Raw genomic sequence first — 23513 nt, 5'->3', positions numbered from 1 at the left:
ATTTTGCTCAAGAACCTCTACAACCAAAAGGGGCGTGGATTTCAGGCTGTCCAATCTAATCAAGTGGGATCCAAGAAAGCAGCAACATGGAGGAGCCCGTGGTAATTGTGTGGATTACCTTTCAAGGTAAATTAAACCAAACTCAGCAACTGACATTAAAAACATGGAAACGTATTAATATACAAAAATAACGCTTTGTCTCACCTCAAGTGACGCTATGTTACGTAATTTAAAGATGATGCTACTAAACCTATAGACTAGCAATTTGAACTATTAAAACTATTAAATTGATAATCATCCTTACACACCTAATTGAAGGAAGACATTTGGTCAAATGTAAGATGTATTGGTCAGTTTGACAATCGGTTTACACGGACGTTGCTGGGTCGTCGACCCCCCCCCCCCCCCCAAAAAAAAAAAAAAAAAAAAAAAATCGTATAGGAGGTGCACTTACTATACGGGACGCATTATCTCGTGCTAAACCGGGAACGATGGATGAATTTATATTACAAGAATACATACAACCAATTCTACCCTAGAACACGTTTCAATAAAATGTTCTGTTGGGAATAGTAAACTTGTGCATTCTTGTAACATGCGTCAAATCCACATTGAGCAATAAAAACATTACTGCGCAATGTTTTAACACGACCCAGTGAACTTTGCATCTATTGCAACATTATTAAGAATGTTTAAGAAGCTCATGCTTAATATTACATACTAAGCAATTTGTGTTGTGAATCATTTTAAGTTTCTAGTTTTTTTTTTTTTTTTAATTTCCAGTTTTTCACAATGTCATTTTAAATTATTTATTTCGAAATCAGAATATCTTACCCTGATGGTAGAGTGAACCCAAGGGTTTAGCACCTACACAGACTTGACTCAAGGCTCTGGACTATATATACACCAGGACAGCAGATGGTACATTTTAATTAAGGGGTGTAAGATGTTCTCCAACAGGTTGTAAAGTGGAAGGGAAGAGCACTGTTGGAAACACACGCATATGTCCATGATTTAAAATAATTTACCTTTATTTCTGGATAATGGGTTTAAAGATCTCACAGTGGCTATGTTAATAAACACTGCTCAGCATGTTTGCAGTTTGCTCATTAAAACTCAGTTACACTTCTTGCATACAGAAGTAAAATAGATCCGTACAAGTAAAAGTATTTAACAAGTAGACAGCTTTTTAAAAAGATTTTGTAACTCACATTTTAACCAGTATGCATATACCCTTTTGTCTTTTCAGAATTGTGTGCCTTGATGTACTGTAACATAATAAGGCACAACACACCAGTGGTATAACATTACTATTTAACTGCAAGTCGGTGCTATAAAATATTTACACCAGACTCCTGCAGCATCATCAGATCTATTTTTCTTTATTGATGTTTCTTTTCTTTTTTAGGAGGGAACTCCAGTTTAATATATATATATATATATATATATATATATATATATGCCTGTAGAAAGTTTACACCCCTTTTTTCAACCTTTGTTGCCTTTAGTCTGGAATTAAAATGCATTAAAATAGTTTTTTTTTTTCATTTATCTACACATCCTAACAGCCAACTTCCAAATGAAAAAAATAGTCTAGAAATTTGTAGAAAATGAATTAAAAATAAAAACTGAAATAGCTTGGTTGGATACGTGTCCACCTCTCTTGTAATAGCAATACTAAATTCACTCAGGTGTAACCAATCACCTTCAAAATCACACCAAGTTAAGTGGCCTCCACCTGTGTTAAATTGCTAAATTTAGCAGTTCCTGTAGGTTCCCTCTGCTGGGTAGTGCATTTCAAAGCAAAGACTCAACCATGAGCACCAAGGAGCTTTCAAAAGAACTCTGGGACAAAGTTGTTGAAAGGCACATATCAGGGGATGGGTATAAAAAAATATCAAAGGCCTTGAATATCCCTTGGAGAACGGTCAAGACGATTATTAAGAAGTGGAAGGTGTATGGCATCTCCAAGACCCTGCTAAGATCAGGCCATCCCTCCAAACTGGATGACCGAGCAAGAAGGAGACTGATCAGAGAGGCTACCAAGAGGCCAATGGCAACTTTGCAAGAGCTACAGGGTTTTACAACAATATCCCAAGCACTCCACAAATCTGGCCTGTATGGTAGGGTGGCAAGAAGGAAACCATTACTCAAGTAAGCCCACCTTGAATCCCGTTTGAAGTATGCAAAAAAACACTCAGGAGATTGTGTAGCCATGTGGCAAAAAGTTTTGTGGTCTGACAAAACTAAAATTGAACTTTTTGACCTAAATGCAAACCGTTATGTTTGGCGCAAACCCATCACAGCGCATCACCCAAAGAACACCATCCCTACTGTGAAGCATGGTGTTGACAGCGTCATGTTATGGGGATGTTTCTCAACGACAGGGACTGGGGCACTTGTCGGGATAGAAGGGAAAATTAATGGAGCAAATTACAGAGAAGTCCTTGAGGAAAACCTGCTGCCTTCTGCAAGAAAGCTGAAACTGGGACGGAAGTTCACATTTCAGCATGACAACGACCCAAAGCACACAACCAAAGCTACACTGGAGTGGCTAAGGAACAAAAAGGTAAATGTCCTTGAGTGGCATTTAGTTCAAGGGGGTGTAGACTTGCTATAGGCACTATATATATATATATATATATATATATATATATATATATATATGGTGTAAAATCATTAAAAATTGAGACAAACATTTTCATAAAAGGGATAAACCAAGTTAGTTTTCCTCAAAGCTTTTTCAAATATGACTCTTAAATCGATTTTTAAATCGATTTCTCTACTCTTAGTTTGCTTTCCAATATGATTAATGAACATGGAAACATCTCTCTGCAGCTATAGAGTAACTCTCTCCTTAATTCACTTTTCTGTGTGATTATATTTATCTTATCAGATTCAAGCTGCCTGTTGGAGGAATTGATTCCCAAATTGTTTGGCATGTAAACTGGTCTGCATTTCTTATCAGATTCACAAAAGTTAGAAGATGACTGGTTTGTTGTGCATGTAAACATGTACAAGTTTGTCTACAGATTCTAAGAGTCACCCAGTGATCTTTGTGCAGGACCGTCTCCTTCCAGTTTAAAAAAAAAACAGGCTAGCATGTATTTTTAGTGGTGTTCTAACTGGAAAGGGAACTACCTGGCAAGGCTCTCTGTCCAGCATGGGGGACTAGACCTGGATCAATGTAGGCGAGAGGGCTGTTATATAGAGTTGCAGAGGCAAACTGACTGAAATCAATATTTTGCTTAATTCATCAATACCCCTAAATATTTACACCAGAAACTCAGCTTAGTTATGCCATGTTTAAAGTATTTGCTAAAAGTAGTTTGTATCATGCATGTCAATGCAAAATTTAAGTTTCACATTTCCAGCAATTTTGCAAATAACTTGGCAGAAGTTGCCATATTTTACATATGACTCACACACAATTGTAATGAAATGCTGCTATAAAATTAAACAGAATTATTTTAGATAGCACAGCTAGAACAGGCAAAAAGCCCTGACAGTTTATATTTAGCATGCCGTGATTTTAAGAAAATAATTTCTTCATTGTCTGTTTGTTTTACTGTGCGGTGTGTATGTTAATCTGTACAATCAGTGAACATGTGGCAGGCTATTGTTTCAACTTAACCCTCATTAAGCCTTCGAGTGTGCTGTTTTTTAATTTTCTATTGTCAACTTACTTCCCAGCCTCTCAGAAGTTTCCAGCAATACTACAGGAACACTGAATTATTCGTGCCCCTTTGGAGTGCTTTTGTGAGCAACATGTGAAATAAATTTTTTTTAGTTTTTAAAATGTGGTGCTTCTAAACACTATTGGCAGTAGATATTATTCTACATAGTTTCAGATTTGTGAATTAAGTCGTATACATTTCTGCATTACCAACAATTTACATACTCTCTTAACTAAAGCTTCTGTGAGGGCTGACTAGCTTTCTAATTTCTGTTAACTGGAAACATATTGATTATTAATTACATACTCCCTCATAGCTTAGCTAAGTGATTTTTTTTCTTCCTACTGACTAAGAAGACATAGATTAGACAGAGGTTCTGTCAATAGCCTATAAAAGATGTAGAATCTACAGTATATGCTAACCCAAGAATACAGCAACGTCCTAATATTAGCCTTAAAGGGGTATATGAATCAATTATCTAAAATTCAGTTAGCTTATATTTTTATTTATTTTAATTTGTGTAGTGTAATTAATTGTATTAAAAATAGAACAAATACAACAGTTCAAATATGGGTGAACCAATTGTTTGTTCCCAAAACAAATAGTGCAATATGGAGATATAGCAGAATTTCTTAGTAGTTACATTTGTGAAGTATAACAACTAGAATGAGGCTTGTCGAACATGACAAATCACACCAATGTGCACTCATAAATGATGATTCTCGCTCCCCCACCATTATGAAGCCATAGACACATCTTCAGGTCATTCCAACAAGGCAGTCAGAAATGTAAGGCCACACAAGCTTTATTAGAAACATGGAAGCGATAAAATTTATAAAAGCAGAGTATGTACAGGTCCTGCAGCTTATTGAAATAACAAGATCCAACATGAAGGAATTCTCAAAGTCCATTGGGCTAGGATTTAAATTGAAGTACAAAAGGTGGGATTTAGAGCATATTTTGCACTTTAAACACATTTGAACCACTTTAAGCCTCACGTGGTACACACATTCTTGTGCATGGATTGGTTCATTTACTTCTGACCCGTGCCTTGAATCTTGTATTCCATTAAGATTATGCCTGCTGCTATGGGAACACCATCTGACCTCACATTTCCTTTTTTGTAGCCCATTTTGACTTTTTTCCTTTTTTTCCCATGAGACATGGGATCTTGGTTGTAATATTTAAATATATTAAAAAGTTCCTGAAATTCACAAATTCAATTGGGAGTTTTTTGTGGACAAGGGGATATGTCATATTAGATCAAATAGTTGATAACCATTAAGTAAAATAGAAATGTGAAAACAATCATATCATTGATATTCTTTCAGTGGTACTGATAGTTCACTGGACACTGCCTGTAATGAAACTTTATTGTGAGAATAATACAATAGAACTCTGTACTGACTATAAAAGATGTCAAAGCTGATAAAGCCTGAGTTTAAAGTTTAAATGCCTAACAGCAGCAATACAGACTGACCCTTTATGATTTACTTTGGATAGATGCATGTCATTATTTTTGGCTGAGGCACATACAACATTAAATATATCATTTATATTGTTATCATAGGTTATTTTAGGAAGAGCTGGAATCAAAAACAGCCAGTATAAGTGCCTCAGTGAAATATTGTATCAGTGATTGAAGTCATAATCAGCTTATTATGCTGTGTGACCTCAACTTGCTTACAAAAATAAATAAGGTATGACTCTGGGACAAACTTCCAAGACTGAGATTGTTTTTCTTTTTTTTCAGATCACACGATCAGGTTTTTAAGCCTATTTTGGTTTGCAAAAAAGAAAAATGTTTGGCAAAGTATTTCTGACATAAACGTTTAAACAACTAAAAAGCTTTAAGAAATGTGTGAAGGCAGAAAGTCTGAAAACTAACTCAAAATTAAACTGCCAGAAACATTTACAAAAAAAATATGTAGGTCAAGAACCCTGAAAAAATATATCTTCCTGGGTCATAAAAACTTTAAATCATGAAAGACCCATACCATGAATCGTATAAGTTTGCCAGGTCACCAAAAGGCCACTTTTACCTACAGTACACTTTCATTAAATCTATAAAAGACGTTGCACACATGTTATTTGTAATGTTCACTCCTTAATTTCAATCACAAGCAATTATGAACATAACACCCACTAACCCTTGTAACACTGATATTATTCACAATAATTGATTTGGTACATAAAGTCAAATGCTAGTGAACTGCACACTTGGTTACACATGGCTTTTTAAACTGTTGCTCTAATACATTTCTTATTTTCATTTTTTCATTCTCATTAGTCCATCGAAGTGTCATGTGCAGATGGGCAAGGATTCTGTATGGGGGTTACTGTTCTGTGCTCTCCATGTCTGATGCAGGTGCTGAAGATGTTCAAAAGCCCTTCTGCTTACATTCAAAGCAGGGTGCACTTTACGCAGGTTGTACTCGCCAATCAGAGACAGAGCACAGATCCCAAAATATGCATGCAGCGCATCTGAAAGAGACAGGAGCTCAAATTAGAAAGCATTCACTTAGGTGCACAATCTTTGTAATTAATGCACAGCTAAAAGTTACCAGACAATCATAAACAGGCAACCAGAACTGGACACCTAGTATTTGAGCTCGAAATGATGTCTAAATCCTAATATTCTAGGCGATACAAAACTTGTGACCATAGCTGTACACATACATATTATATATATATATATATATATATATATATATATATATATATATATGCATGCAGATATATTATACTGTGCAGATCTTGTGCACCGAGACATACTTTGCCAGTATGGTGTCCATAAAATAGAAATAGAAAAGACATTTTACATTTTGAGTGAATTCTGACCTACACCATGAATCAAACATAACATGAATGGAGAACTTCATTTTTAATTTCATATTACTTTTGGAACCTCAAAATTCCTTGGAGTTCCACTGAAAAGGCCAATATACATGTATAATATATTGTACAAAGGTCACATAAAAATCCATTTATATATTATGGTAGAACATTGGTAAATGTTTTCAGAGGTTTAAAATTAATTCTGGCGAACACCTATACTTTACTAACAATATGAATAAATTAAAAGGAAAGCAGTACTCTGGTGCGGGTTGATTTGTCAAAATGTTTGTTCGATTCTTAAGACTGAACTTAGTTTCAAGCTAATTTACTACTACCCTAATAGTATACAGTTAATGCAATAAGAACCAGTTCCTCTCACTTTATAATGGCAAACTATTTGACTCCAGCAAAGTATTCATTACTCTGTGGCTTCAGTTGACACTTTGAAAATGGAAAACTTCCTCAATTAGTTTTTGTTGTTGTCTGCACCATAATATTATTTTACCTGGATGGCTGTCAGGCCATTTTGCAAATCCACCAACAAGCCGATCCTGAGTTGACAAGATGTAGTTCCGGTTCTTTTGAAAATTAGTGTACTGGAAAACTTCTAAGAGCTGAAAAACAAGTAGTTCAGAATTTGTTACAACATTTTCTGTTGTTAAATATCCATACGGTACAATACAAATTGTCACAAAAGTTAGGTATGACTGGCTTTTAAACTATAACTTTGACTAGTTACAAAAGCTAAATTTACAGTCAGTTAACGAATGGAGTAAGTAATCCCTGAATATATCACAGTACTTTTTGTTCTACCAGTTTTAAAAATGTTACCTTTTTATCTTTGAAACTGCCATTTTTATAAAATCACTTTATTAGAGAAATAATTATTGCTAGTCAGTTCTCTTCAAAATAAAGCGTTATCATAAAAAGGATCAAATTAACCCACACAATAAGCAACTCTTGTCATGCTAGTCTGTCAAGTCCCTGAAATATTTATCCTCTTGGTCTTTCTACAGTATTGATTACACTACATCTCATTATCAGTAGTGGTAAACAAGTGGTTTTGTAATTTACTGGATGTGAAAATGTTACCTTTTGTGAATGTTACCTTTCCTTTTGTGATCAGTTAATTCAGCTTTCACTGTATGTACATTTAGTAAAGTAACTGGTAAGAAAATGTGTAAGAGGATATGTACAAATGACTAAGATAAACAAATGTGTATCAGCACGCCAAATCTGTCAGGCTCTACCTGTGTACTGTATAATCAAAATGTAAAATTAGTATTTGACATAGGCAGAACAGAATGGATTCTATCATGTAAAATCTAGTATACATTGGGCATTTAAAGGTAGAAAGAAATTTAGAGTCAAAATTCTAAATTAGGTGATCCAGGATTTAAAGAATGAAAACTACAGTTTTAAAATCCATGGTGTTGCCTTCAGGTTAGGATATACAGAAATACGAATCACTGTGTTTGTTGTCGTTCAAATTGACACCAATGATACAGCTGCTATTTGACCATGTATACAGCAAAGATACCAGGCAAAAAAAACAGAATCAAAATATTCTCAGCACAATAAAAGGGTACCAGTAACCATGTTATTGAAGCGAACTAGAAGCATGGTAATTTATTTTAGTGCATTGATTAGTACTCCTTTATAATAATAATAACCTAATAATGAAAGGCAAGTTTGTGCCACTTTACCAGACACAACACTGAGCAATAATTAGCTACACCTTAAAAGATCACAGTTTTTATAGCTTTGATATGAAGGTGGAGGCTTTCTTGGTGATTTACCTCAAGGGTAGCTCCAACCCAGAAGGAGTAACATGTATCCACAGGTTTGTTGGGCCGCCCATGAAAACCATTTTGCTGCCTCATAATGCACCACCTTCTTATCCTGTTCAGTTCTTTCTCTGTGAAGATCTCCTCAAGTTTACCCATGAGACAGATGGTAGCAATGGCACAGAATGTAGATCCACCTAAATAAATTAAACAGACTGGTAGTTTTATGTACATCAAGAACAGGCTAGGTACTTGAACTTAAATTGTATTAAACAAGTTTAATGAACAACTGTACATTTCAAAGCTTTAGATCACAGAGACTACCAAGATTTGGTCAAATGCTGTTGAAGCAGCCAATAGTTCCCTAATGCAGACCATCGCCCAAAGCCAAACACACACAGTCAACATAAAGAGTTGGCAAGTCCAAAGAGTATCATGTTATTATCAATATTGTTTTAAATCTTCTTGTGAAATGGGAGTGGTCTTCGTGGAATTGGGATGGTAACTCTATATAAATTCTCTATAAAAACTGTAAAACTGACTGGGTGTAAAGTGGAAGAACTAAACTCCGAATAAAACTTTGCAGAAAGACTTTGCAGTTTCTTATACAGAAAACGTAATACACTTGAACATATAATATACAGTACCAGTCAAAAGTTTGAGTACACTTGCTGGAAACTTTTTTTTTTTTTTTTTTTTTCCATAATTGACAATGTTTTACGTTGTATACGTTTCTGTAAATACTTGAAAATGAAAACACATGTTACAATATACAAAACATTAGGAATATCAAAGCAATGTTCAAGAAAATTGTCTCTAAATCTTGGATTCCTCTAAATAGCCACCCTTTGCCTTAATAATAGCCTCACAAACACAAGGCATTCAGTAAACAAGTTTCAGCAGGAAATCACCCGACATGTCTTCCCAGCTCTTCTGCAGCAATTCCCAGAGATGTAGGGCACTTGTGGGTAGCTTTGCTTTGACTCTTCTGTCCAGTTCGTCCCATACAAGTTCTATGGGATTGAAGTCTGGAGACTGGGCAGGCCAGATCATTAGATTGAGTTGTCCTTCACTTCTTCGCCAGATAGTTCTTGCACAACTTTGAGGTGTGTTTCGGGTCGTTATCTTGCTGAAGAATGAAGGATTGCCCAACTAGCCGTAATCCTGATGGAATGGCATGCCTCTGAAGTGTGCTATGATAGCCATGCTTGTTGAGCTTGCCATGGACTTGGTAAAGATCACCACCTCTGTCACCAGCAAAGCAACCCCAGACCATGCCTTGACAATGCCTCCTCCATGCTTGACAGTGGGAACCACACATGCAGAACTCATGCACTCACCCTCTCTGCGTCTTACAAATACTCGGCGGTTGGACCCAAATATTTCAACTTTTGAGTCATCGGTCCATAAGACCGACTTCCACTCCTCAAACGTCCAGCTTCTGTGTTTTGGCCCAGGCAAGTCTCTTCCTCTTATTCTGCACTCTTAACAATGATTTCTTTGCAGCAATTCTTCCAGTTAGGCCAACTTCACGCAATCTCCTCTGAACAGTTGTTGTTGTAACATCTGTACTTCTAGTAGCATTTAGCTGAGCTTGTATTTCAGGGACAGTTAATTGCCGGTTTCGCAGACTTGTGACTCGAATGAACTTGTTCTCTGATTCTGAGGTCACCCTTGGCCTGCCTGACCTTGTTCGGTCCTCATGAGTGCCAGTTTCTTCAAATCGTTTGATGGTCTTGGCCACAGCAGTTACAGACACTTGCTTTGTTCTTATGATTAGTCTTAAAGATTGACCTTCATTTCTTTGCTTAACTGAGCGTATTTTATCATTTTCTGCTCCCTTACATTCAGGAATGACAAACTTGTGCCTATGCTACCTATATTTATAGTAATCATGACAAAAGGTTAATTAGGTAACATGCTAGTTAACTCAGAGAACATCTAACAAAGACACTTTTATACTTAGGCCAGTGTTCTAACACCGTGTTATACACATTTCAGACTTTTAACTGACTTGGGCTTCAGACTGAAATCCCCTTTGCTTTGGGTGACCACTTCATTGAAATTGACAAGATTTACATTTTCATTTAACAATTAAATTTTTGAATGCAATTCACTTATGATTATCAGCTTATGTAAGTACACGTATCTTATAATTAAATACTAAGTGTTTATAGACAAGTTTATACAGTTAAAAGCATAGATAATCATGAAAAACCTGGTTTCAAGCAGGTGTACTCAAACTTTTGACTGGTACTGTATGTATTAGTAAATAAGATTAGTTTACTGATCTGTTGCAAGAGGATATAGACAAATAAAGTGTAACATTATACAAAACCTGTTAGGATTCATACTGTATATGCAAGTGTATAATTTAACGAGTACTTCAAATAGGCAGATCTGAATCAATCCTAACATGTAAAAATATGTATACATTCTGTATGTATCTAAGTCAGCAAGGAATTTTGAGTGTCTTACGAGCTAGAATTCAAAATGAGGTGATCGAGACATAACTGGTGGTCCAGGATTTGAGGAGTGAGACTATGGTTTTAAAAATGGAGTCATCTTTCCTAGTCTACTTGAGGGGTGTGCAGTGTTGAGTGGAGTCATCTTTCCCAGACCTGTATATAGGTCTGCAGGACACCAGAAAACAGCAATTTAACACATTGGTTCTTACTCTAACAGTAGTAATTACCTGGTATAACAAGATAAGCCCTTAAAAAGGCTTACCCAGATTTTTAAGTGAGCACATAACTAATTACAAATCTTGCGACATGTCCAGACAGATTATTTTAAGCAATGATGCACTTAATCTGTCCCAAGCATAATCTTACATGCTTTTTTAACACTTGTGCGGAACAGCATATTAAAAGTAGAGAGAAACTGTTAAATTATATATTTTGTGTATTGAAATAAGCCTGTCCAAACATTATTTAAAATTCAGTACAGTGATAATTACTAAAAGCCCTTTACAGAAAAATGCTCTCACTCTATGGGCTGCACACTAGTCAACTATACACATAAAGCAGGGTTAAAAAATGAAGTGGCACCATGTAAGACAGCCAACAGCTGCTTAAACCAATGCAGTCACATGACCATACTAAAGCAAACTTTAAACTGTTTAAACAAATCAGGTATATTCAACTGTAAAGTAAATCCCATTAAAGTAGGCTTTCATAGCTTGCTACTTACCATGTGATTCCAATCCTGCTCCTTGTGAAACACCATTGTCATAGGACTTAAAGGAAATAAATTACTATAATTAGACTATTGTGAAAATTATATAGTACAGTTTGTTATATAAATGAAAATCTATTAAAACAGACAAATACATGAAAAAAAGATTTGCATGTTTGTAAGGACAGACAAAAACAATAGCACAAGCAAACCCATCCCCACCCACCCACAAAAATAAAAAGTTAATTTTTCAAATGTTATTTATTCAATGCCCATTTTAGTGTGTGGGTTTCAGATCCACAAAGTGAGCTCAGATTCTTTGATATTACATTTTCGAGGTGTTAAGAATTATTAGTGTCCATGAACCTGCCCTGCCCGGTCATACTAAGCAAGCTATTTTCCCTATGCCTATAAAAGCAATATCCATGGAAGGTATTCAGGTACTACAGGTCATGATTACCCTGGTCTACCTGGTCCAGAAGGTTTTGAAACGACAGTGAAGCTACCTCCAAGTGGAAGAAGTCTGATGTCCCATTGAGAGTTTACTCTCATATAGAATGGTGTTCTGTTCTGTCAGATATCAGCTTGCATGCAGTTTACAAAACATAACTTATACAAACCTGAATGAATAAAGTCCTGGAGTTATTTTGTAATTACTGAAAACAGATTACAATTTACTGCATGGGACCATAGCTCGACAGCAGAATGCTTGGTGGTTGTAATTTGAGGAACCACCAAAAAGCAGATATACTATGATGTGGAGCCTGATTAAACAAATAAAAGTATTTATTTTAAGCTTGCTGTTTTCTCTTATCCGTAGTTAGCCTGTTAGTCACTACAGTGCAAACAGTTCTCAGGATGTGTGTAAATTAACTTATTACAAAATCATACACATTAAAAGCAATCCATTCTCTGCAATTCCGAAACATCATTTGAAAGTAATGCTGCAAATAAAGGTATTGCACACGTTTAGAGAATGTTATTCATCGTTACCTAACCTACTAAAAATTACATTCCACTAATTCAAAATTGAATATTGCTACTGGAAGTAAAGACATTGAAACTGATAATGAACTCAGATTTTACCTGATAATCAGCTCGACAATTTTGAATATGATGGGGATTATACAGTAAGTGAAAAGCTAAGAATACGTTTTAAAATATATTCTTGTCCATTTTAAAAACCTAGTGTCCCTGACTTCTAAGGACAATTTTCTATTTTCTGATGGCCAGATAATCTTTGTTAAGAAGTTTTCAACAGAAACAGCTGGGAGTCTTACTGCACAGAACAACCTGTTTTGGGCTTTGTACAAAAGTACTCTTTATCTAGACAATCCTTCAAATTACCTCTCACAATAACAGCAATTCTGGTGCAGACAATGTACTCCCTCCCCCTACTGAGGAGCACAATTGAATTACAAACTACATTAGCCGGCATACTTGGCCTTGCCTGTCTATAGCAATTATGATTTAAAAAAGAAATTTTATATACACACACACACAGAGCTTTTTGTTTCTATAAATATTAATACTAAATATGATGCATGATGATAATCATTCATCACAGTTGAACTGTGTCATGCGATTTCATTTGTAATCAGGAATAACTGAAAAGGAATAAATATTGGAGCACCTCAGAACTGGTCAGAATGATTGTGAACATAAAATAGTAAGAAAGGTGAAAAAAGAAAACAGCATTTAAACAAACTAACTTAAAACACACACTAGTTTGAATTAATTAAACAGATGCAGATATTGGGCAAGAACTTTGAAAGAAAAAAGTAAATTTAAATGAGCACAAGAAAAACAATTACATATTAAAACAATGTACCTTTACTGTAGGCTACATGAAGTACTACTAATTAATGAGAATCCAGAAAAAAAGAAAAAAAAAAAGTTAAATAGGACCCCTAAAACTAAACCATTTTCACAAATCACTTATACACGTGTGTGTGTGTAAAATAGCATGGGCAGGACGAATCTGGCTTTGATCAACTCTGCAGCAGGGACAAGTCTAAAAATGAACACGTAACAGCATTAACACTACGAGACCTTACTCCACTGCCAATTAAATCAGTGAAGCCTATTTATAGACAGCCAAGAATAAATTGAGAGATTATAACCTTGTTACTCTTTCCACACAATCACACATTCCCCCTTCCCAAAAAGTATCAGAACAAAACATGTAAACTCTACTGAATGAATTCCACAATCCTTTTTAAACAATGAAACTTCTTACATCTGAGATTAAGAATTGAAGGTCACTATAAAGGTTTCTTAGCCTGTATATTAAACATGAAACATCCATTCATAAATGATTTTACTATCTACTTACACACACGCATTGTTTACTTGTAATTTACCTATAGATCCTTTCTAGACCTACAATGTAAAACAATTTTTAAAAAGTTATCTCCCCCTCCCCCGACCCAATATCAGATCTTAATAGACCATTTTGTAGCAACAGAAAGTCAAGTGCTTACTTAATTTAGTATGGTTTATATTAAATAATGCATTTTAAATATCACTACCAACACCAATTTTCAGTATTGGATTTTTAAAGGACCACTGTAACCAAGAATAAATGAAGAATACAGACAAAATAAAAGTAAAAAGAAAAAATATATACAACTAGCCATTTAAAATGACACCTATATGCTTTGTTTTACTGGTGCTTGAACAAAATGAGGAGCAAGTAAGTGTTACTGCAAAAGGGACACATTTAATTCTAGACATATCCTTGAAAGGTGAAACAGTGAAGAAATACAACTGAAATAGGACAACCCCCACAGGAGATCTGTCGCTGCCCTACAAATTACCACAGCCACTCCTCTGCAGCTGCTTGTGTTTGTTTATAAGCAAAGCTAAGGTTTTCATGAACACAAAATACATACTTAAGATACAGTCAATGTGTTTTTTTAAGAACAAAAACAAAAGTATCCCCCATATTGAAAGCATATGCCCCAACTTACTGACCCCTGCACCAAAGCACAGCAAATAGAGACGCATTTTGCATTTGACACAAACATTGATGTTAAGACTACCACATTGAACATAATTTGAAGGAAATCCATTCTTCTTTTTGAAGCTGTTCAAATTGCAGGACTTTAAATAAATTACGATGGTTATCAATTGGCTGTTTTTTTTTTTTTTAAACAGAGTGCCACAAGTTAAAAAATAAATGCAGCTAAAACATGGAAAACAGAACATGCACAGAATGAAAAAGCATGTACATGTATGTTCATTGCAGTTAAGTTTTTTACAATCAGAACTAGGGGCCTATATGTCACCAATAAAAAATAAGGATCTGCTGTTTATGGTCCCTTTTGCGCAGATACTATATGATTTCATGAAAGATGAGGGGATACGTCAAATTTAACAAATGAAAACATCTCAATCTGCTGTTATCTTTGCTTTGTTCTTTAACCCATGTAAGACTGCACACGAGACAACGTGATTTATTTTTATATTTACTATGGGTACCAAGTGTTAATGATAATACTCCATTTCCTATGGCCCAACTCCATTCATCCATGTATGTTTTGCAACACTGTAGGTATTATATTTACAATCCAGAACAGCGACAGAATGGATAGAGGGTTGAAGAGAAAGCAGGAAAGAGGAGATAAGAAAAAAACTAAACGGGCAGGCTTATTGGGCCTAATGGCCTTTTTGCTGTTTGTTAGTTCTTTCTAATATCTACTGTCACCATTCAGTGGCTAGAAAATATAAATCATTAAAAGTATAGGTTTCTTTATAGTATTCCCAATTCAACATTATAAAATAGGAAGACAATTTTATAATGAATGTACAACAGCCTTCGCCTCACACAAAGCATGACTTTTTGGTTTCAAATTTGTTGTACTTTGTGTATAAACTGATGCAAATGGGAAAAATATAATCAACTATCAAACACACAAAGTAAACATCGTCATTCAAACCGTTACATTAACCAAAATTGAGCCTCTATAGTTTACCCAAAATAACTATCCGTATAAAAGGTGCCAGGGTCTGTATTTTTAAACAAGCAAAAATAAGAATACCACATCATTACCATACTTCTCCTGATGTAATCTACTGCTTTCTTGATATCCATGCCTGACCAGTCATTGAGCATGTAGCATATACAGGCAGCACAGTAGACAAACCGCATGTCATTCTCACTTCCTTCTGGGACAGCGTAGAAACTAAAAGACAAGCAAAGTCATTATTACACTGATTAAAATGTACTGAAAAACACTTCCGTATGCCTGTTTGGTCTGGTTGAAAGTTTTCTTAACCTCGTACTAGGATAAAAAAAAATAAATTAAAAAAAAGACATGAGAGTTTCTGTGAACAAAAACAAAACACCACACAGGACACAATGTAAAGGGAAGGGCATATCGGATCAAATGGCTGGTAAACATGAAGTAAAATATCTGTCTCATGTCCTGAGGCTAAAATTATGTGGCAAGTACAGTGGTTAATTTTAATCAACGGTAAGGAAACGTTATTGAAAGAATCAAAGAATACAGTTCTATAACTGCTGTAGAAACCCAAAGCATCTGTCTGTATCACGGATATGGCCAGAAGTTAAAATGATGTGGCACCGAAACACATATAGTATGAATGTGGAGGCAGATAACCAGAGATTTTCTACCAAACATATAAAGCTTTAGAGACAAGCTTTACAAGACCCCTGTAGATCATATAGGTTTTATTTAAAGAATTAACTTAAATATCCAATTGCTTTAACAGGCACAGACAGAACCACCTTTATCTATTGATTAAAGTAAAGCACTGTTGATCAATATCTTACAACACCCTGACTGAAAACAATGCTGTCTGATTGCCAAATGATCAAAGGGGGGCATTTGCTTCAGAGCGGGAGGCCAGACAGTCAGGCTCCCGACTGACTGGAAGATGAGTTGAACCAGGCTACAAAGGAGGGGTACATATTGTGGAGAGGGCATGGTACAGTTGTACAGTACACATAATGAAGAGTATAAAGAATTTATTTTTAATGTTCACCCTTCGCTTCACCTCAGTTTAAAATCATTAGAAGCATCAATGGTTCTCACGCTTATTTTTTTAAACTAATACTAGATTAACCAACTGGCCCCAGAATAAAAACAGGAACTTCTGTATAACCAAAAATATCTTGAAGTGTTTAGCACCAAAAGAACGGTAATTTCTTCCAGGGGAAATAAAAAATAGTTTTTGATCAAACTAGGAAACTTTAGCAAGGGTCACAGACCTTTAAATGTCCACATTGTAGAAATTACCATTTTAAGGCAGAAACGGGGTGGAGACCTTGATCCCACACCTAGCCAATGAGAACAACCAGCGGGAAGTTTGAATTCTGCCTTTGTACAAAGAGAATAAAAAGGCAGAATGGCTTTAACCTAGCGCTCCAGTACGTAAATAAGCTCCAGTACGTAAATACCTATAAAACAGATTATGCTGAAATAAGGAATCGAAGCCTCAAGAAAACTTTTCTTGCTGGTTAGCCCTGACATCGCGAAGGAGAACAAACGCTGCTCTACGAATCAGATACATTGACTTTCTACAAACAGAGATTAAGTATACCCACTCGTGTTCCTATAATAAGCTCTGTTAGTTGTGTAATTGGCTGCATGTTTAATAAATGCATTGCTTGGACACATTTTTAGGAGTGTATTCATCTGTGTATATCAACCTCGAACAATGAACTGCATTTGACTATTTATGTAAGAGGCTACAGAGCTTTACGTTAGTGTGTAGGCTTGGTGCGTTTTCAGAGGACGTATCGGAGAAAGGTTATGCTTTATTGTGAAGCAGCTGTTGTTCAACAATTGGAAGCCTGATTAAGAACAATAACAAATCGACCTGTACCCCCCACACCCCCCTGTGCATTAGCAGGCTGAAACCCACAAGGTTCTGTACACTCTACCTGCCATCCTCCAGCTGGAGTGCTTTTAGTCCTGCCAAACATGCTTCTTTATTCACTCGACTCAGATCATCTCCCAAGATAATTAGGCAAGCAAGACCTGTATAGGTCATTGCAATATGGCCGCTGTCATAGGGGTGATTCACTCCAGGACTCTGAAACAGAGACAACATTAATAAAGAACATGTATGACTTCAGTGGAAGGGTGTCTAACAATTTCCATAAAGGGCAATTAATTCCAACAGGAAATGTGTAGCCCAATTCATTTTGAGATTTGAAATGAAAAAAGGGATTTCATTTTAGCATAAAAACAGCAAATGTAAATAAAAATGTGATCTTAAATTAACACACATCCTGCCACAACTGCAAATATAAAATATGAGCCACCATTCTACTGAAAAGTAGATCACAATGATTTAGATTAAGAGTTACCTAGTTCCATTACAACTGAATTTGCATTTGTCATTATACATCTGAATATATCCACATAAAATGAGCATTTGCTGCATGTTTAAATAAAATGGCTTGTGTTTATAATTTACATCTAGAAGGATGAGTGTAAACCCAATTGGAAAGTTGTTGTTGTTTCTCTACACAAAATACATAATCTCTGCTTTGCAAGATTGTCATTTATTTTTCCGTCCCACAAATCTGCTTTTCAGGACCCGGAAGCCCAGTACAGGGTACTGTGTTGTCATGTGGGGGATTGGCTACACTGTGACCCTGGGGGTAGTCCTCACGTAACGGTAAGAATATTATTATTATTTGTATTATTATTTTGTCATTTAACAGACTTTTTTATCACTTACAATAGGACGTAAGTTTTAAGTCTCATCCGAAGATTTATTTTTTTATTTTTTTGTCTTTTTAAAATTTAGTTGTTGCCAATGATTTTCACCCCAGTTTTCTCCCCAATTTGGAATCGGCAATTGTGTTATTACTAATCACCACTGCAACTCGGGAAACGAAGGCTGAAACACGCGTCCTCCGAGACGTGTTCCTGCCAAGCCGTCATTTTTTGCAATGCGGATCCACAGCGAAGCCACCAGACCTATAGTGCCAGAGGACAACACAGATCTGAATGGCTCCACTGCAGACCCCCAGGCGCCCTATCAGCCGCAGGGTTCGCTGGTGCGCAGTGAACCGTGGATTGCCCTGCCAACCTAAGCCCTCCATACCCAGGTGGTGCTCTGCCAATTGTGCGCTGCCCCTGGGAACCTCCGGTCACGGTCAGCAATGACATAGCCTGGATTCGAAGCTGCAATCACCAGGCTATAGGACACATCCTGCATGCCACGCGGAGCACCTTTACTGGCTGCACCACTCGGGAGCCCTCATCCGAAGATTATACAGTAATAAAGGAATAGGCTGATCAGGGCTGACAAGCAATGTGTTCCTCACCTTAGATGGATTGTATGGAATTCCCAGATGTGAAGACCCTCTGAATCCACAGCGTCCTAGATTGGACTCTAAAGGAACAGTCAGAACAAAAAGTTATTATCCATATCAGCAATGCCAGCACATTTCAAACAAAGTAGAACCCCTCCATCCCCTCCTTCTCTCCCAGACAAGAACATCAGCCTCTCGATTATCCAATACAATTAACTGTCACCCTATACAGTTTACTAAATCATATTAAATACACCATCAAAACACTTGATTATTAGATCAATGTGTGTGCAGCCAGAAGACTTTGGATTACTGAGTATCTACCAGGTAGCACTGCAAGTCAGTAGGACTGCATGAAGTATAACACAGCATTGAACTCCATATGTATTCATGTTTTTGATTACGCATCTGGTTGTCTTCTGCTTTCTTCTGTATTACTCTTTACTGTTTTTATGTTTTGCCATTTTTCTTTCATCAACCACTTTCTTCTTAAACAGTGTACTCCAGAGGTATATCCCTATAGGTTACCCGAGTTGGACAGACCTGGGTAATTTAAAAAGGATTGTATAATCTTAAGAGCATACATCTTTTGCAATACAAATGTGAGTTTCTCATTTCTAATGCAACATAATTTGCAATCTCCTACTGCCATCTAATGGCACAGATATATAACTCACATTTTTGTGGCGCATGCTCTGACACTACGGGCCTTATTTAGCAATGAGCAAGGGCATATTTTCTCAAAAATAAAAACATTTGAATGGTATATTAATTATTATTCGATGCAATCACTGGTATTTTTAACTGTTAAACTGTCTTATTACCTCTGGAAAAAATGCCTTTGCATTTGTTGCTAAATACGAATCTGTTTAATCCTGTTTAATCCTGTATAGAGTATTTCCTTGTTATAAATTAGTGTATGAGCAAGTGTAGTAGTATATACATTTAATTTACAGCTACAAATGCATTCTTTGAAAAACTGGTTGAACTATGGCATGAATCATGGTCAATTTTAACCCTGAAAAATGGTCATATGGAAAGCATCTAAATGTACACAGTCACAATATTTATAGGTTGTAAGTGAGAATCAGAGGATACATACACAGTAAACAGAATCAAAACCCACAAAATACTGTTAAAAAATGCATGTAATAAATGATTATTTTGTGCCTCAACGTTATATAAAGCGCAATAAAAAAAATACAACATTATGATTCTGGGAGTTTCCAAAAACTGTTTAACTTATATTTTGTTGTGCAGAAAAATATTTAAAAAATCTACCTACCTACCTACCTATTCAACCTTAATCTTAACACTGTGACACTCCTATTACATTCATCTGGAATAACAACAAATGCTGGCAGTCAATTCAGAATGGAGCGATCGGTGAAAGGCAGCAGTGGGCAGTAACTGCAGCTGTTTCATGAAAATGATGCTTTGGCAGGATGTGCTCCCTTCTTATGTAGAAGGGATTCACAGTGAAGGTCAAAGATATCAATGAGCTGCTTGATAGCAGTTACATTTCTCATACATAGTGATTCCCCTGTTATTCCATAACACAGCACTTTTGTTTCTTATTCACCAAAACGGTGACCTGGAGGCACTTCATTAAAATTAAATACCTTTAAAAGTACCACATACTTTGAAAATGTAGACGTAGTGAAATAGATGGCTCTGGGGGTTTTACAAGTCGCTCTCTGACCTCATAACCAGTACAGCTCAGTTGGGTAATAAAGAAATCTGGATCACTAAGATCAGATCATAAAATTGTTCACTTTAATACGAATTATCTGATTCAAAGGATAGCCTTCTTGTGAACAATTTTTTTTTTGGTCATTAAAATGTTTTAATGACCAACATTAAATTAGGGTAGATAACCAACTGTACAGACTGACTACAACACGCTATAGTGTTTGAATCTGTTTTTAGCATGTTAAAACATGGTATGGCTTATAACCACACTATACTGCAAAAACTAATCTGGGCGTGCCTATGGAAAACCTAAAATACATAATCAAATATACAAAGGTTGATGTTGAGAGTGTATTCTGCATAACAATGTTATACCTGTTTTTTTAAAAGGTAATTGTAATTCTCTGCATTATTAAAATTCACTTTAATGTTCTTTGTGAATGGCAGTGTGTTGTCTAGGATAACTCAATGCACATGATTTGATTAAGAAACAGAAATCCTTTCTAAAGAATTAATAATAATAAAGTAAAAATAAACGTACTATCTTCTGTGGGAAGGACTTGTAATGAATAGACATATTCTATTAGGCTTGGCTTATCCACCACATCCAAGGTATTCAACACGTCCAGGCCAGAAAGTGCAAAGAACACAATGGTTAGCCTGTAAAACAATGCATAGAAGAAAGTAAATACAGTATAAATGTAAATCTCGAAAAACTACTCACTTCTAAATCTTTTGTAATCATTTTTGTATTACTTTAGTATAAATACATGTTAATTTGGATTCATATGTTGTTTTTTTCTGACTTCATGTGAACGAAAAGACACACATTTGCCCGTTTTCCCACTGGAAATAGTGATATTTTGAAATATCACTGTCCTGGTCACAAAAGCAAAGTTTGTGGGGAATAATAGTCATTTTCTATACTTTTGAGGCATAAGCAATTAGGAAATTACACTTACTACCCACGAACAAAACAAAAAAAAAAAAAAAAAATGTTACATAGTGTAATAATAATAATAATAATAATAATAATAATAATAATAATCTTTATTTTTATATAGCGCCTTTCATAGTGGACCACCATCACAAAGTGCTATACAAGATACGAGACTAGGGTGAACTATGCATCAGTTGCAGAGTCACTTACAACAATGTCTCACCCCAAAGACGGCGCACAAGGAGGTTAAGAGACTTGCTCAGGGTACCACAATGAGTCAGTGGCTGAGCTGGGATTTGAACCGGGGACCTCCTGGAAAACATCTAAAATTCTATACTTACTTTATTAATAGATTACTTGCTACAACAGTGGCTTTGTACACATACTATTGTACAAATGGATTTAACACTACAATCTGAAACAACCCTCTATTCTCCACATTTTTCACCCACAGAAGTCATCCTAGCAGCTGAAAAATATCGTTAGTTTGTAAGCTTGGTAATGATATATGCAGAAACAGCAACCCAACACACAATGGGGCATTAAACAGCTAAAAACAGATGCGAAGAATCACTAATTAAACTGGTATTATAACATTTAAGCAAGGTACATGTTTGAACATTGAAACGACCATACTGCAGTCATCCTCATCAGTTCGCTGTGCATTTAGTCTCTGGTCCATTGTTCGCTGCATGAATTCTGACCTGTGCAATGTGAAACTTATCCAGTTGAAAGTAAGGACAACGTTATATTTATACAGCATTAGTGTTCAAAATAAACGAAAGTTCTACAGTGTGATCACCACAGTTCCAGGTCTTCTGTGAAAGTAGTAATGCTGCTGTAACTGCTTCCTGTATGAATTCCTCTATACTCCAGCGACATTTCAGTGAAGGCAAAATAAATATTTATACTCTGCAAGCACGTTCTCAGTAAGTTTTCTTTGGTCAGTGTATGCCCACCTACTGTACCTTTGATACTAAATATTAAGTCGTTTTTAATACCGTTTATAGAATAATTAACACAAACTGCATTTTTTTAAAACTATTTATTATTTTTCAAAACACTCACCTCAACATTCGTTACCGATAAATGCTGTTTTGTTCTATTTCTATAAGGTTACGAAATGTTAATCCGACTTATTTTCCCGTACAACAAAACACATAAGTATTATTTTAAATGTTAACACAATCAGATAAATATCTATTCACTCGTGTCATTCACCGCTGAAGAGTTGAGACAGAAGAAAGCTACTGTCACAGTACCGCCAGCCCTGACATTGCATTCATGTGCAGGTACACAGCTGTTTCCCCTACCTGCTGGTTTCCAGCGAAGAGTATCTCTCCGGTAAGATTTGCAAACACCTCTGAAAAAAAACAACATGCCGGTCTTTCAGAAAGTGGATTTCTTCAAATTCTTCTACTGGATTCTCTTCTTCAGCCATCTTTTTGTCAAAAATCAATCTCCTTTCAACTTCCGAAAACGTCACTTCCGGAGAGCTAAAATATTATATTGACTGTTTGTTTTATGTACAACAATAGTGCAGTGTCATAGACCAGTCTAGGAGCTGGAACATGGTAAAACAATTTCAACATATTTTGTTTATGTTTTAGACTTAAGGCTCCCCATATGTTAAAATGATTGTTATATAATATTGAAATGTCCGTTGTTTATGTCTTCTATCCAAAATACCATACATGCCAACAGTCCCTATATGGTCGAGACAGTCCCGATTTCCTAAAAAATGTTCCGCGTCCCGATGCATGGGAAGAACGTCCCGATATTTACCTATAGAAAAACAAATAATATATTCTGCACAGCACAGTTAGTGAAAACCACACTGTGCTCTTCGTGTGGCTGACACATCTGCTAATCACTAACTTATACAAAGCTAAGAACGCTTCATCATGTCTATTTTTACTACCATGATGGTCGTGTGGTGTTGAGTTGGGGGATACTATTATATGATAATGGGTGTTTTTTGCCTATGCATTCTCCTATGTGTATGATGCATATGACGACCCCCCCCCCCCCCCCCCCCCGAACAGTAACCAAATGTTGGCAAGTATGAAATACTGATTCAAAAGCTGATGAAGGTGTCTCTAGTT

At 35.9% G+C, this 23513-nt stretch overlaps 1 protein-coding gene and 1 long non-coding RNA gene across 2 annotated transcripts; one reads left to right on the top strand and one right to left on the bottom strand.

Moving 5' to 3' along the window:
- The first annotated feature begins 15 nt into the window (after positions 1-15).
- LOC121302814 lies at positions 16-18431 on the top strand. Its single transcript, XR_005947726.1, has 3 exons — positions 16-126; positions 18050-18133; positions 18266-18431. It is a non-coding gene; the product is annotated as an uncharacterized LOC121302814 (long non-coding RNA).
- LOC121302802 (geranylgeranyl transferase type-1 subunit beta-like) lies at positions 4466-22887 on the bottom strand. The gene is made up of 9 exons (XM_041233040.1): positions 22722-22887; positions 21010-21128; positions 18789-18856; positions 17391-17542; positions 15534-15666; positions 11495-11540; positions 8315-8499; positions 7021-7129; positions 4466-6161 (listed from the first exon to the last, which is right to left on the bottom strand). Exons 1-9 carry the CDS (start codon positions 22847-22849, stop codon positions 5980-5982), a joined length of 1122 nt encoding a protein of 373 aa, XP_041088974.1. The 5' UTR covers positions 22850-22887; the 3' UTR covers positions 4466-5979.
- Positions 22888-23513: the final 626 nt, after the last annotated feature.

The sequence above is a fragment of the Polyodon spathula genome, chromosome 2 (assembly GCF_017654505.1).
Source record: "Polyodon spathula isolate WHYD16114869_AA chromosome 2, ASM1765450v1, whole genome shotgun sequence".
Classification (NCBI taxonomy): domain Eukaryota; kingdom Metazoa; phylum Chordata; class Actinopteri; order Acipenseriformes; family Polyodontidae; genus Polyodon; species Polyodon spathula.
The sequence above is the reverse complement of the archived record's forward strand: the minus strand, read 5'-3'. Positions and strand labels throughout refer to the sequence as shown.

What these genes read in the sequence shown, in the direction of transcription:
- LOC121302802 (XM_041233040.1), bottom strand. Translation starts at nt 22,849, where the DNA reads ATGGCTGAAGAAGAGAATCCAGTAGAAGAATTTGAAGAAATCCACTTT. An exon ending in ATTACATCAGGAGAAGTATG is followed by an intron (nt 11,541 to 15,533) that starts GTAATGATGTGG and finishes ATTTCCTTTAAG; the next exon opens with TCCTATGACAATGGTGTTTC. An exon ending in GGGTTGGAGCTACCCTTGAG is followed by an intron (nt 7,130 to 8,314) that starts GTAAATCACCAA and finishes CTTGTTTTTCAG; the next exon opens with CTCTTAGAAGTTTTCCAGTA.